The sequence below is a fragment of the Pteropus medius genome, unplaced genomic scaffold (genome assembly GCF_902729225.1).
Source record: "Pteropus medius unplaced genomic scaffold, Ma_sr-lr_union100, whole genome shotgun sequence".
NCBI classification, from domain to species: domain Eukaryota; kingdom Metazoa; phylum Chordata; class Mammalia; order Chiroptera; family Pteropodidae; genus Pteropus; species Pteropus medius.
The window spans coordinates 1306166-1321104 of NW_024347791.1; the positions used below are offsets into that span (position 1 = coordinate 1306166).

A 14939-nucleotide genomic window follows, 5' to 3' on the forward strand; every position below is an offset into this window, starting at 1 on the left:
CCCAGAGCTCCCCGCGGGACCGCGCTTCAGTGGCCCACAGCTGTACCCGGCTCCTTCACAGCCGTGTCGGTGTTCCCCGGAATCACTTCCACATTAAGCCACCTGCCTCACATCCTTGACTCAGGACCTGCTTCTGGGGGACCAACCCAAGGCTGTCTTTCCTCCTCTGTAAAGTGGGGTGATAATAACAGCGCCTGTTTACAGGGCTGTTGTGGGGTTGAATTGAGAGAATGTGGGCATCGTCTTCATGCTGCCCCGAAGGCCTGATGAACACACAACCCTGCTGTTCCATCCTGCCGTCAGCACTGTGCTTGAACAGGGGCAGAAACCAGCCAGCTGAGCTCCCGTGGCTGCTGGCTGGAGGTGTGGAGGGGACTCAGGAGCTGAGTGGGGGCGTGCCTTTCGATGAGGGGGACAGAGGCCATTGCTGGTCTAATGGAGGCTAGAGCTGGTGGTGGTGGTGGGGAGACAGTGCCTGGGTGTAAGGGGCGGGGAACGTGGAATGGGTATGAGGTTTGTGTCCTGGTGTGGCCACCGCCCGTCGTGTGACCATTGGCAAGACTCGCTACCTTGTAGGCAGCTCTCTCAAGCAGGGCTGCCTGGTTGGGCAAAGGGCAACTCAAGGTGGGAGGGGTTTCCGCAGACGGTTACCAGGGGCCTGTCGTTTCCCCTCCTTTTAGCTCAAGGCGCTCATCGTCAGCACCCGCCTGGGCATTTACTTTAACTCCAGCTCCGTCTACTCCTTCGGGTGAGTCACCTGGCCCCGTGACCCACTCCCCAGAACCTCTGACTCAGAGAAGGGGAGGGGACACTCTCGGCTTCTGATGCTTTGTTTTGGGTTTTTAAAAATGAGGAAACTGAGGCATGGAGAGGCAACTCGCTTCCTGCGTGTGACCTCCCTTCACTGTGCTTGGTTTCCTCACCTGTGGAGTGGGCACAGAGGTGTGGGAGGGCTTCCCCAGACAATAGCTGTGACGTGCTTATCAAGGGCCTGGCACAATGCAGGTGTTAGTGGGGGGTGGCCCAGCTGTCCCACTCACTTCTGGTTCTGCCGCTTTGGACATTGTCTGGGCATGTAACCTAATGTCTTGTGCCTCGGTTTCCTCACCTGTAAAATGAGAACACTCGCGTCAGGAGTGGTTAGGAGGCTTCCCATGAAGGTGGAGGGCAATGCCTGGGATGTAGTAAGCGCTCAACATGCATAAGCCACAGTTGGCGTCTTCCCCACAGGAGCAGGAGTCTGGGCAGGGGAGACTGCAGGCCCCGGCCTCAGCCCCTCTCACTTCTGCCTGCCTTAGGGAGGGACCCCTTACCTGCTTCTTCTGGTTCATCCTCCAAATCCCCGAGCACCACCGGCCGATGCTCAGCCCTGAGGTGGTGCAGGCACTGCTGGTGGAGGAGCTGCTGTCCACGGCCAACGCCTCGGCCCTTGCTCCCTACAGGGCCGAGTATGAGCCGGACCCCGAGGGACTGGTGATCTTGGGTCAGTACTGGGGAGGGGGAACATGGGACCATCTGGTGAGGCCTGGGAGGGCTGCCCACAATGACCGGCATGCTCTCAGAATGAACCCCCAGGGACCTAGGAGCCAGGACTGGGGTCGGGGGCAGGGGGAAGGTCAGCATTCGGGGTAAATCTCAGACAGGCTGGCTCTGATGGTCTCTTCTGGTTTTATTTCCATTCGATTTATTTATTTATGTTTTTGGTATTTGTTCATTTCCTTTTAACAGAAGCCAGCGTGAAAGACGTAGTTGCACTGAATTCCACGCTGGGTACGCTACTTTTGTTTTTTTCCTCTCCACTTTTGAGTTGGTGGTTTTCTTGGCTTGGTGGAGTGTCAGGGGGGTCACGTGGCTACCATGGTGGGTGCAGGGAGCACTGGCCTGGAGTCACCCAGGGCATGCCACGGTGGACGCCGCGATGGGTCCCAAGCGAGGCTTGGAACCTGTGGGGGGAGGGGAGCAGGTGTCGTGAACACGTGTGTGTGTGTCTTGTTCACGAGTGTGTATGTGTTGCCTGCGTGAGAGTGCGCCTCTATGTTTCTATTCCTGAATTCAATTTGCCACAAGCCACTGTTTGTACTGGTGGTTGAAAATAACCTTGCCAATTCGAGGTATGTCAGTTACTTTGGGTTTAAGACTTGGTCTTCTGGAGATATTTCTGTCACATTCAAGGATGCTCCCTCCACCTTTTCCTTCCCTTTCTCAGCCAGCCAGGCTTCCCTGCCCTCTGACCCCCACCCACCCCTGCGTCATAATTGCTAGTCACCTTACTTTTTTCCAAGAGGCTCCACTGAGCCTTGGGAAGCAAAGCACCAGCAGGGCCACCACGCTGCACGACACCAGGGGCGCTCGCCACGCAGTCGCCTGTGTATCCGGCAACCCTTGGTCTTGTGCAGTGCACCACCTGTACTACTGTATCTTGTGTTCCTGAGCACAAGCCCCCAAATTCTCAGATTCTTCCTATACTACCTAGAGTTTCTACCCAGAGCTGAGGCTGGACCACGGACCTCAGCCCCTCTCAGTGTGAGAGGCAGAGTTTAAATCCTGGTTTTACCTTCGCTGACCTTCCTCTCATCCCATTTGGCTGGTCAAATGCTTACTTCCTTGGTGGGAGAAGGTGATGGGGTCAAAGTACATTTTTCAAAGAGTTAAAATCATGATTCTCATGCACAGATGTAGCGAGCACATCAGAGATTTATTTAACTCTTTAATGAGGGATCCAGTAGGATAGTAAGCTGGTCCAAAGAAGAACACAAGACACTGATCGATCTATCTATCTATCTATCTATCTAGTCTATCTATCATCTTACACTGCATCGGTGCACACGTTGCCTTGACCCTCGGTCTGAGACAGGCCTTTCTGTTACCTTTGTCCGTGCCAGGTGTCTACGTGTCCTCAAGTTTCTGGCAGTTGCTCTGTAATTACCTTTATTTGGTTCCATGAATGTCTGGAGCCCCTGCCTCTGGGAGCACCGTGTCTAATGGGGGGGATGACAATTCAAATCAATTCTTTAGATGGGCTTTTTGAGCACTTCCTCCATGCCGGGCCCCGCGCTTGCGCTGGGGACACCAGATGACCACATCTTCACCCCTGCCCTCAGAGGAGCTCTGAGCCTCATGAGGGAGACAGACTCATAAACAGAAACTCACAACCCCAAGCGCCAGTGCTAGAATTGAGGCCCCAGAGGCAGTGAAGAGAGAGAGGACCGCTCTGCCCTGGGGACAGGCTGGAATCCAAAGCAGAGGAAGGAATGTGCCTCTAGAAGGAAGAAGGAGTTGCTGCTGACTGGGGGTCCTAGAAGCCTTCGTGGAGGAGGAGGCTGCAGACTCAGACATGGGCGGGGCAGAAGTAGGACTCTGTCGGGTTGAGAAGGGAAGAGGGCACAGGGCAGGGCATGAGCAAAGGCCGGGTGAACAGAACGCATAGGCAGGTCTATTTGCTTTTTCCCAGTGACCAGAGGTACCAGGCTGCCCAAAGGTGTTTCTGATTATCAACAGAGACCAGCACATACCTATCCATTTAATTAGCCAAAAGAAAAAAGTAATTATTAAAGTAGCAAAGCAAAGCCTTCATGAGGTGGGGGGCGGGGTGTTGGAAGAGAGCCTTTCTCCAGATGCTGGCCATGGCAGATATCACGGGCCCTGTCCCTTCCTTTTGTAGATGTCAGAGGTCTCTGAGGGAGGTCAGCTCCCTACTGGGGTCAGGATGACCAGGGGTCAGGGAGGGAGTTGAGCAACAGGCGGCAGTATCAGAGCAAAGCATGATCACTGCCATTCCCTTCTTGGTCCTCAGAAGTACCCGGAAAATGAGGTGGGACAGAGGTTATTATGATTGCGTCCATTCACAGAACGTAGAGTGGCTAAGTGACTGGCCCAGCGTCACACAGCTGCTGACAAGTGGTGCTGGGGCTATGAAGCAGAGTATGGAGTCCCCGCACACCAGACTGCCTCCATATCTGGGCCTCACACTCACATCCCCTCTGCTTCCTGGCAGAACACCCATCCTCCCTATTTCACTGGCTTATGATGAGGTTTAAAGGAGCTATTTATGCTCCACAGGAGAGATTTGCTTGTTTACCACTGATCTCTGGTGCCTAAATCAAACACAGTAACTATGTTGCATGAATGAATGAGCGAGTGAATGAATGATGGTGGTGGTACTGCTGTGCAAATTCTAGCCCTGCACATGAAGCTCATGGATTACATGTCAGAGAAAAGGCACAGCCACTGGGGCGTGGGTGTGGGTGTGGAAGGGTAGGCCTGTGCGCTGGAGGAGGTGTGAAGTGAGGGCAGCCAAAGCGATTGGCTATATCTTAGCCTCAAGTGGGAGCAGCTGAAGGGTGACAAGTCACAGAACTTTCACTCGAGTTTCGCCTTCTCCCTTTACTCCACCTAAGGAAGAGCAGCCACAGCATCTACTGCGTGCAGGGCGCCGTGCAGAGTGCTCACACATGCACCATCCCTAAGCTTTGTGACAGCCCCGCGAGGGCAGCGTCACTGTCTCTATGCTGCAGAGGAGAAAACCAAGTCCCAGAAAAGATTAGGTGGAGGTCAGGTGAAGCCAGGTCCGTCTGTCCCAGGTCTGTAAAACGGGGTGCACCGCCTGTGCGCAGCTCGGTTCCAGCCCGTCTCGAGCACTTGCTAAGTGCCATTGGTTTCATGCTCCTGGTTCCATTATCATTAGCTAGAGCTCACTTCTTCTACCTGGGGCTGTCCCCAGCCCCACTGGAACACACTCCCTTCTCTCCACGTGAAATGAACCCCTCACCCTGTTCCCTGTATGGCGCAGCTGCCTCGCTGGGCCTCAGTCTCCCAAAGTCGTTCCCAGCAGCCAGAGGAATTCGTGGCCCAAGGTGGCCCCAGCTCCAGCCCTGCCTAACTTTACATGGTTCCCATGGCTGCAGGAGAAAGCAGTTCCTCTCCCAGGCGAGATCCGGGCCCTGCCTCCCGGCTCCAGGATGCCCTCCTGCCTCCAAGTTCCCGGCTGGCCTTGGCCTTCAGCAATATGCTCACATTGTGACCTTTCCCAACAAAGCCTTTCTCGCCCCACCAGCCAGGCTTGCAGCCCTCACCTCCTGAGCTATTACCTCAGGGCTTTGCGTCTGCTTGTGCTGTTCTCAGCTCTCCCAGGCAGTGACTGGACTTTTCTCTGTGGCACTCACCTGGCAAGGAGAACTCAGTGAGTGCTGAGTGAACGAATGGATGAAACGGGGAACGGATGCGTGCATGAGGGGACTGAGATGGAAAGCACAGGGACACAGAAAGACTGGATGTAGCTCTTCGGGCTGACTGACCCCCGTCCAGCTGCTCTCCCCGCCCGACTCCGCCCCGTGAGGACCTGACAGGGCTGGCTCCCCCATGTCTCTCCTCCTGGCTGATAGAGGTCAGGGCTCCTGTCCCTTTCCCCCCTCCAGGCTGCTACCGCTACAGCTACGTGGGCCAGGGCCAGGTCCTCCAGCTGAAGGGGCCTGACTACCTGGCCTCCAGCTGCCTGTGGCACCTGCAGGGCCCCAAGGACCTCATGCTCAAACTCCGGCTCGAGTGGACGCTGGCCGACTGCCGGGACCGGCTGGCCATGTACGACGCGGCCGGGCCCCTGGAGAGGAGGCTCATCACCTCGTGAGTCCCTGGGAAGGTTGGGGGTGGAGGGGAGGGTTTGGGGAAGGGAGTGGTGCTGTAGGGTCAAAGGTCACACAGCATTCTGAGATCAGGGGCCCTGTGACCTCTGGCCCTGTATCTGGGAGACAGTGAGGCTGGCCCAGGGGGAGAGGGGGAGGGGAAGCTGGAAATGGCTGTGGACTGTGGGCAGTCCCCTTTTCTTCCCCCAGCCTCAGTTTCCCCATTTGTAACAAAACGATTGTAGTAGATGACTGCTAAGTTCAGCTCTCGGAGGTGACATGGCTTGTTTGAAGAATGCCTCGGCATCTGGCAGCCCCGACTTCCAAACCCCATTCTGCTGCTTCCTAGCTTTGTGCCCTCAGGCAAGGTGCTCTGCCTCCCTGAGTGTCAGTTTCCTCACCTGTAAAATGGGTACATAATCACGCTTACCTTGCAGGGTTATTGTGAGGATTCAAACCAGCCCTTCTGTGCCAAGATCTTCACACAGTAATGCTCTCCATTGTTACTATCATTGTATGTGGCCCACCTGGGGCTGGGTCACAAAGGGTATTGGGTGCCAGGACCGATGTCAACTTCAGGACTTGGGAAGTGGGAACCTAACTGAATGTTCTCGAGCAGAGGAGTAGGGCTTTGGGACACAGGGTATGATGCGGGCTGCAGAAGTGACCAGGTCAGGGCAGGTGGGGGATGGGAGACCATAAAAGGGCTGGAAACGGTCTTGGTCTCCAGGTGCCTTGTCACCTCCCCACAGGGTGGGGAATGGGTGTTGGGCCTACCAGGCTCTGCAGGAGGCGGGGGAGACACTGGGGACACCAGGCTGCTGTCTTCTCTGCTGTGCTTGGGCGGGGCCAGCTTCCAGGCAAGGCGTGGGGGTAGGACCTTTTCATTCAGATCAAGAGCGGTCCTTGAGGGTGAGCTGGGTGAAGCTTCTCCCCAGGCCCCTCCCCCAGGGCCTGTCTGGAACTCCAGGCACTGAGGTGCACACTCATTTGCACCCGCCCCAGCTGCCCTGTCATGTGGTGACCTCAATCTGGGTGTGCGTGGGCTGGGTTCCTGGAGGGCTCTGGAAAGCTCAGAGAAGCCAGACATTATCTGATCACCAAGCCCAGGAAGGGTGGGGACACTTACGGGGTTCCCCTGGGGCTTCTCTGAGTTCCCCTGCATCCCACAGCCTGCTGTTGGTGGGGTCTGGTTGCTGGGTTCAGCTCTGTCCCTACTTACTGTGACACTGGGCAGGAGGCTCACTCCACCTCGGACCCAAAGAGGTCTAAAATGACAGACAGGATCGCGCGGGGTAAGGGGGAGAGAGGTCTTCAGATTTGCACCCTGGAGCTTGAGAGGGAACTTTAGGGGTGATGGGAAGACAGAGTAGACCCTTCACCCACCTCTAACCTCGTGGCTTGTTTCCACATGTTCCACTGGACTAGAGACGTTTTACTTACAACAAGGCTCTGCTGCTAAGTAAATAAAATAAAATAAAAGAAACCCCCAACAGTAAAAGCTGCATTAAATATGACCTCCAGGTCCCTCTTAACACTACTGTCTCCACCTGCAGAGGGAATGGGCAGATGAGGCAGAGGAAGGCATGGTGTGTGGGAGGGTAGGGGGCCCTCAGCAGTGAGAACAAACCAGTGTAGTCAAAGCCGGCGGGACAAGGAGCTGGGAAAGCAGCCAGAGGCCAGAGACCAGGGGAAACGCCTCTTCCCAGGACCCTTCGGGCCCCAGGACCTACCCTGGCATTGCTCACTCCCCTCTGGTTTTTGAGAGGCTGTGTTTGGATCCTAAGCATGCACTTGCCGAGATGCCTGCAGTGTTCCCATCCGTGCCCGCTCCCTTCAGTCAAGTTCATGGCTGATGCATCGTAGGCAGGCAGTACCTTGCTGCTGGATGGTTGCACGCTCGCTCTGGAAGGCAGGGTTATTAGCTTCCTGAGAATTGGTCTACCGATTAGCAAGGAATCAGAGGATTCTTTCGGAGACAAGGGGTTATTTGATGGAGGTTGGCGAGAGGCAAGGGGAAATCCAGGAGCACCTCTACCTGAGATGGGCCCACCAGGAGGCACCTTTTGGGTGGGGCAGTGTCCACTGTACCTCTATCTCTGCAGCGGGGCCTTGGCACGGTCCCCAGCCTCAGTTTCCCGACCTAGAAACTAAGCAGTAGCCTTTGACAATCTTCTAGGAGTTTTTGCAGGGCTGACATTCCAGACCTCGAAGAGTCTGGAAATCCAAAACACCATTATTTATTCTGTGCACCCCAGGCACCGAGCTCTGGGTGGAATCCTGGGGTGTCCCAGGGATCACCAGACCACACTCCCACCTTCTGTTTGTCCCAGCTCAGAACAAGTCCAGGAGTCAGGGAGTGGCCTGCCAGAGGGTGTGGTCCCCACAGGTGTCAGCCTGGTCTCCCTGTGGGCACAGGCTGGGCACTCAGAGGTCATGAGAATTCTGAGGGAGCAGAGGAGGTTCTGTGGGACTGAGGTCAGCTGGCATCATCGAATTGCGAGCTCTAGAAGTCTGGGCAACCCCCTGGCCTCTCTCACGTGAGACGCCAGTTTGCCCCTGACAGGGCTGCCAGTCAGTCGCCTGGGCCAGAGAGGGTCAGGAACTTGTCTGTGAACACACAGCAGGCGGATCACATACTTGGGTGTACAGATTCCCAGCCCAGCCTCCTCCCCTCCCAGAGGCCCTTCCTGGGCGCCAGCCTGCCTTTCTCTGTCTCCCCAGAGTCTATGGCTGCAGCCGCCAGGAGCCTGTGGTGGAGGTCCTGGCGTCAGGCGCCGTCATGGCCGTGGTCTGGAAGAAGGGCCTGCACAGCTACTACGACCCCTTCACGCTCTCCGTGCAGGCGGTGGCCTTTCAGGGTGAGGGGGTTGGGGGTCTCCGGGGGAGGGGAGGAGTGCAGTGACAGAAACTGAGGGTGCTCCCCCGGGCATGCCTTCGCCTTCTTGGCTCTAGTTGGGGTGGGACGAGGGGAGAGGGAAGGTTCTAGAAGCGCCTCGGCTCTCCGCCCCCCGTCCCCACTCCACAGCACACACTCTGTTCCTCTGTCCTGTTCATTTTCCCCATCTCCTCCTCTCTCCTACCTCCCCAGCTCTCTTCTCCTTTGCTCATCGGTCCCAGCTGCCACTCCTGTGTCCCCCGCATCCTCTCTCCTGCCTTCTTCCCATCCGCCTTCCTGCGTTCCTGTCCTCCCTCCTCTCTCTCACTCGCTCCTCATCCCGGCTCCGTGTTTTCTCTCCTCGGCCCCTCCACGCTTCCCTCTGCACCCCCCGAGGGTGAGGTCTATGGTCAGCAGGCCCGAGAACTTGAGATTCACCCCGAAGCGATCGTCTTACACTGAAGGCGAACCCGCATATCTCCATGGAGCTGGGCAGGGGCTCGGGGAGGCTGAGTATTCAGCATTTCGTGGCAAAGGCCGCCCACTGACCCTTCCCCGACCGGAGACCACACGCAGCTGCTGCTTCTCCCCCGCTGCTCCGGCTCTGTCCCTTTCCACTCGGTCTCCTCTCCTCTCCTGGTGTCAACCCCTGAGATCTTCTGGCAGTGGCCCAGGTACACAGAGGACCCTGCTGGAGAGCTGGCTGCCCTCGGTGGGGTCCTGGGGCTGAGGAGGTGCCAGCGCTGGCGCAGTTCTCATGGGAGTCTCTGACACAGCTCTAGGGAGAAGGGAACAAGGTCTTTAGGGTTACTCCGTGGAGAGGTGGCCGGACAGCCCCCTCCATACTCCATGGAGAGGGGCACTGTCCTGCCTCTTCTGAAGCACCCACAGGCTGAGCCTGGGTCCGGCTCCCTCTGGAGGGGGACACTCCAGCTCCTGATCATTCGCCCTCTCACTACATGACTTCAGTTAAGTCACTCCTCTTCTCTGAACCTCATCTTTGAAAAGGGGGCCGATTCTCCTTCCCCCAAGCCCTAGGACTGAGGCTCCCCCAGCACTGAGCAGACTCAATGAAGAGTCCAGTGCTGCATAGCGAATGTCAGTAACTAACATTTATCGAGCACCTACTATATATCAGGCTTTTTGAGTGTTTTATGTCTGTTTAATTTACTCGACTACCCTATGAGGTGTGTACTATTACTTGTCCCCATTTTACAGATGAGATATCTGATGCCCAAGGTCACACAGTCACACTCAACCACTAAACTTTACTGTTTCTTAGCAGCATGGTGGGCGGGTTTACGGCTGCCCCCACCTGCTGAGAGAGGCGGCGGGGCGGGGGGTGCGGGGCCAAGGGACCCTGTGTAACTCCTGTTCTCTGGGCCCAGCCTGTGAGGTGAACCTGACCTTGGAGGGCCAGCTGGAGCCGCAGGGCGTCCTGAGCACACCATACTTCCCCAGCTACTACTCCCCCAGCACCCACTGCTCTTGGCATCTCACGGTGAGCTCCTCACCCCGCCCGCCCCCTGCACTCTTCCCAGAGCACCCTATGGACCTCCGGCACCCCCGGCTAGGAGGAGGGGCACTGTCCTGCCTCTTCTGAAGCAGCCACAGGCTGAGCCTGGGTCCGGCTCCCTCTGGAGGGCGGGGGGGTGGGGGACGGCTGGTGTGGCCAGGGTCTGGCTCTGTCGGCTGCATCAATGCCTATTTGTTGAGTGACTGACGAACTTCAATGCCAGCTGGGGCTCTGTGTTGGCAGGCCTCCTTCTCCCTTTGTTGTCTCGGGAGGTAGGGTCACCAGACCAGCCACAGCCCACGGGCCACCTGGTGACCAGCTCCTCTGTCACAGGTGCCCTCCCTAGACTATGGCTTGGCCCTCTGGTTTGACGCCTATGCACTGCGGAGGCAGAAATACGACCTGCCATGCACCCAGGGCCAGTGGATGATCCAGAACCGGAGGTACCCACCCCTGGACCCCTTTCCTCTCCCCACAGGTACCGCCCCCTTGGGAATCCAAGTCCCGAAACTCAGAGGAGCCCCACAGAAGGGGGGCAGAGGCGGAGCTGCTCAGGCCTGTGGCCTCACCCCTTGACTCGGTCCTTATCTCACCCCCACCGCGGCCCCGGTCTCCCCTCCTGCCACCCAAGGGTCTCAGACACACATGTGTCATCAGACGGCTTGGATGTTGATCCTAGGTAGAGTGAAATGGTTTCATTTCCTTAGGTGCTGTCACCCACTGTCTAGTACCCTCGTCATTGAATGAGGTGGCGCAGGATCCCCAGGGCTCAGCAGTGCTAGAACACCCTTCCCTACACCTCCCAAGTGCAATCGGAGGCCCCTCTTCTGCATCCTGCTCCCTGATCCTGGTTAAAATCTCGTGGCTTCCTGGCTGGCAGGCTGCAAGCCCAGGGCCAAAGCCGCTTTTGCTAACCCGACTGCTTTTTCTGCCCTTGCTCCTACTGGTGACAAAGTTTCTGAGGAAGAAATGAGTCCCTTGGAGAGGTGGGCAGGACCCACTGGAGCCAGGCCTTGCGAGGGGCCACCCTCAGGTCAGCTGTGGCTGCAGTTTGGTCAGTAGGATGAGGACTGGTCATCCCCCTCTGGGGCAGGCATCCTGGGGCCGCGGGTGGTCCTGTCAGCTCCAAGGCGTGGGGAGGGCAGGGAGGCAGGGCAAAGAGACAGTGCAGAGACGCTTTCCCTTGTCTGGGAGAGGAGGTGACAAGTAGACATTCAAAGGAGGGAGTATTTTTGATGGGAGGGACTCCATGTCTGCATACTGTGTGGGAGCTCTCTCCCTGGTAGTCTGATGGCTAAGGTCCAGGCACAGGTGATAATGGGTAGCATGGAGGGGGAGCAGGAGGGGGGCCCTCCCAGGCTCCATTGTTGGGGGGTGGGGCAGAGGCTTGAGGAGAGAAGAGGGATCTTGGAGTAGCTTTGCAGAGCCAGGGAGACCCCTCTCTGCCCAGGGTCCACGGACGTTGAAGAGAAGATTCTACATCTAATAGCAGGTTGGGCCTTTGATCTCCTTTCCAACGCCGGGATTCTGGGGCTCTAAGTGGCTGAGATTCTACTATACAAGGTCTGACTTCTTGGCTTCCCAGATTTTGAGTATTCAAGATTCCAATAAACTATCATTGGAAGGTTCTAGAACTCTGGAATGCTCCGATTCTGGGACTGATGTCTTCATTCACCAAAATTTGTACTTTGCTTATAGGTTGACCTTATTCAAAAGCATCAGCCAGACAAAGGTGACAGAGACTAACGATGTTCATTGACTTGTCATTATCCTTTCCAGGGCTTTTGCAATTTATCGGGGACTGATTAAAAGGAAAAAAAAAAAAAAAAGGAAAAGAAACACCAGCGGTGTGACTTCAGGCCCGTGCTGTTTGGGCCCACTATTCACAGGTCTTTGAATGATGATAACATGTTTTCCTGCCATCCTCTCAGCCCCGGAGCTGAATCTGGTATCTGGGAGAGGGGCTGGGAGGGACAGAGAAGGGCCCTGGGTCTGAGGCATGTACCCCCTGGCCCTACCCATACCCCACAGCTAGTCCTACAACCAAGAGCCAGGCCCTGGCACCAGGTGCTCAGCTGCAACAAGCTTGGTGCTCAACACAGGCGTTCGGTTTATTGGCCCAACGGCCTGCGACATCCACAATATCATCATTCCACTTCCGAGAGGAGGGACTCAAGGCTCAGTTGGGTTAGGTGGTGCCCGATGGGTCCGCAGTCAAGGTCTCTCCCATGGCGGCCACCATGAACAGCAGACGCATGACAGCCACACCATGCTTCCCACCCTCCCTCCCCAGTGCAGCCAGGAGGGGTCGGACCTGGGTGCTGGGGACTTCATGGACTACTCTTGTATTTTAAATGTGGACCATGGATGGAGACAGTCTTAATCAAAAGGAATGATGCCATGATGGTGGAATTTCAGACACTGCAACAGGTTCTAACAGGATCGGGTGGGGGCCCCCTCTCTCAGTGTCTCAAAGCACCATTGAGCTATAGAAAGTGTGAGCTGGACTGGCCCTCGAGCCCAACCCTCACCTGTAGTACAGGTGGAGAAACTGAGGCCTAGAGAAGACTAAGGACTTGGCCTTTTGTCCATGTCATTTTACCTTGAAGTGGCGGGGGGAGGAACTTCAGGGTGCGGCCAGGTGGTGGATAGGGTGGGGAGGGTGAGGCCTGACAGGGGCCTGGTGCCCGTACGCCTCTCCCCTCTCTTCCCACACGGCCCCCCACCTCGTGAAGCCTTGCTCAGGGGAGTCTGGCCACTTGCTTTCTGTATGTAACTCTGGGGACACCCCGGGTCTTCCTCATCTGTGAAACAAGGAGGTTAGGCCAGCCCAGGGCCCCAACTTTTTACTACTTACCCTTCAGATAAATGTCACCCAATATGTTGCGTTTATCATCTCCTAGTGAAATGTCATTGTAGAAAGAGCTTAGGTGTGGAAACCAGACGGAACAGGCCTCAAAAGGCCTCAAATCCCGGCTCCTCTCCTTGCCACTCGGTAAGGACTCACCTCTCCCAGCCTCAGGTAACTCACCTGGAAAATGGGCATGAAACAGACCCCGCCCAGGGAAGACTCCATGAGGTAGTGGATGGCTGACACTGGCTTCTGCAGGCCTGGGAAAAGTGCAGCTCCAGAAGGCACCAACCAGGAATGAATAACTGGCCCTCGACTGTCCCAGGCAGGCACCAAGCTAAGGGATCTACGATGCCGTTTCCTTTATCCCCAACAAGCTGGTGAGGAAGCAGTCTCCCGTGCTGCCTTCACGGACCCCCGAGGAACCTGAGACACAAAGAGGCAGAGGCATTTGCCTAAAATCACCCAGCTTGTAACTGGAAAAGCCAGAGTTGAGTAAGGCAGTCTGATCCAGAGCGTGTGTGGGTGTGCATACGTGTGCCCGTGTGCGTGCATCCATGCACGTATGTGTGCATACGTAAGTGCTCACGCTCTGCGGATTCTTCCTGCAGGGCCTCTGAGCAGCTGTGCCAGCTGTTCTGTCTCTTGGCCAAGGCATTCCCGACCGATCTGTTGGCATCCTAGTGAGAGGGCCGACAGTTTCTGTGGCTCCCGCCAGTTCAGAGAGCAGCCTGGAAAGTCCCATTTCTAGCTTCTCAATCCTTTGTTAAGGGTCCAGGGTCCTTAGGTGGAGACTCATGTCACCTGCCCCCAGGCTTCTGTCCAAGTCCGAGTGTGGAAGGGAATGCAGAGGCATACCTCCAAACCATGAGCACTGGACAGACTGTTTCCTCTACTTATGATCTTTTTCGATAATGATCATCCTATGTAGATGCTGGGAAATTCTTTGAATGAGCATTTGTTGGAAAAACTGCTTGTGTGGGTGGCAAAGATATGAGAGTCTGGGGAAGGGAGTAGATTTCCAGGCACGGTGTCTGTGGGGAAGGGGAGGCACAGTCCTCGGACCCGGAGTGACCGTCGATGAGGAGCAATAGCGGGTGGGTCAGGCGGAGGATGTCTTGCCCCTCAGGCGCCAGCGTAGTGAGGAAAGGCTGGCCTGGGCTCCCTGCGCTGGCCGGGTATCCTTGGGCACGTCACCTCACCCCTGTGAGCTCTTTCTCCCTCCCTCACCTCCTTGCTTTCTACCCAGCTTCTCCCGGTGCCCACCTGAGTCTGGCTGAAGGCTTATGCCCTTTGAGTGGCCTGAAAGCAGGGGAAGGACTTGGCTTTGTGAGCTCTAGCCACCGGCTGCTTGGTTTCGCAGAACCCACTCTGGCTGCGCGTCACCACAGCAAGGCTTCCCCCTTTCCGGGAACCTGCCTCTCATCAGCTTCCTCTCCTGTGACGTCACTTCTCTTGTGATTTGCCCAACCATTTCCATCTGATGGGTGACAGGCAGAACCACTGGCTCCTTAGGCCTGCTGGAGCCCTGCTGGCCTGGCCTGACTCTGGGGCAGCCCGTCTGCTCCCCTGAACTGCTGAGCAGTCAGGACTGCATGCAGCCACAGAGGTTCCCGGGCCACTGCTGAGCGTCAGGCCTCATGCTGGGTGCTGGCAGTGAGGAAGGCAGAGCTCCAGCTGCTGCCCCGGAGGAATTCACAGCCTGACGTCAGCAGCTTACTTTCAAATAAGTCATTTTCTCATGCATTCCTTAGAACATCCTACAAGGGAAATAATATCACCTCCATTTTACAGATGTGAAACTGAAGCTTGCTGAGTTTGCGTCTATGCCCAGGGTCACACAGCTGCTTTATGTGGCAAAGCCCAGGCCTCAGATTCAGCTTCGCAGCTCCAGATCCAGGGCTCTGAGAGGCCACATCGGTCTCTTCTGTCCTCCTTTCTTTAGTGCTCACCTTCTGCGACCCTCCTTCCTATTGAACCTGTCCTTAGGGAAGGGAATGCACCCATCCATCCATCCTTCCTCCATCAATCCATCCATCCATCCATCCATATATACATTCATCCATCCATCCTCCA

General features: G+C 56.3%; 1 protein-coding gene across 3 annotated transcripts in view; it reads left to right on the plus strand.

Annotated features, from left to right (window-relative positions):
- TMPRSS6 (transmembrane serine protease 6) overlaps window positions 1–14939 on the plus strand; it is a 37782-nt gene that overhangs the window by 11111 nt on the left and 11732 nt on the right. For all 3 annotated transcript variants that reach the window (XM_039877762.1, XM_039877763.1, XM_039877764.1), the window contains 7 exons: window positions 681–748; window positions 1299–1483; window positions 1729–1770; window positions 5415–5619; window positions 8343–8479; window positions 9885–9997; window positions 10346–10455. In XM_039877762.1, coding sequence (XP_039733696.1) covers window positions 681–748; window positions 1299–1483; window positions 1729–1770; window positions 5415–5619; window positions 8343–8479; window positions 9885–9997; window positions 10346–10455 — 860 coding nt within the window. The remainder of the gene's footprint in view (window positions 1–680; window positions 749–1298; window positions 1484–1728; window positions 1771–5414; window positions 5620–8342; window positions 8480–9884; window positions 9998–10345; window positions 10456–14939) is intronic.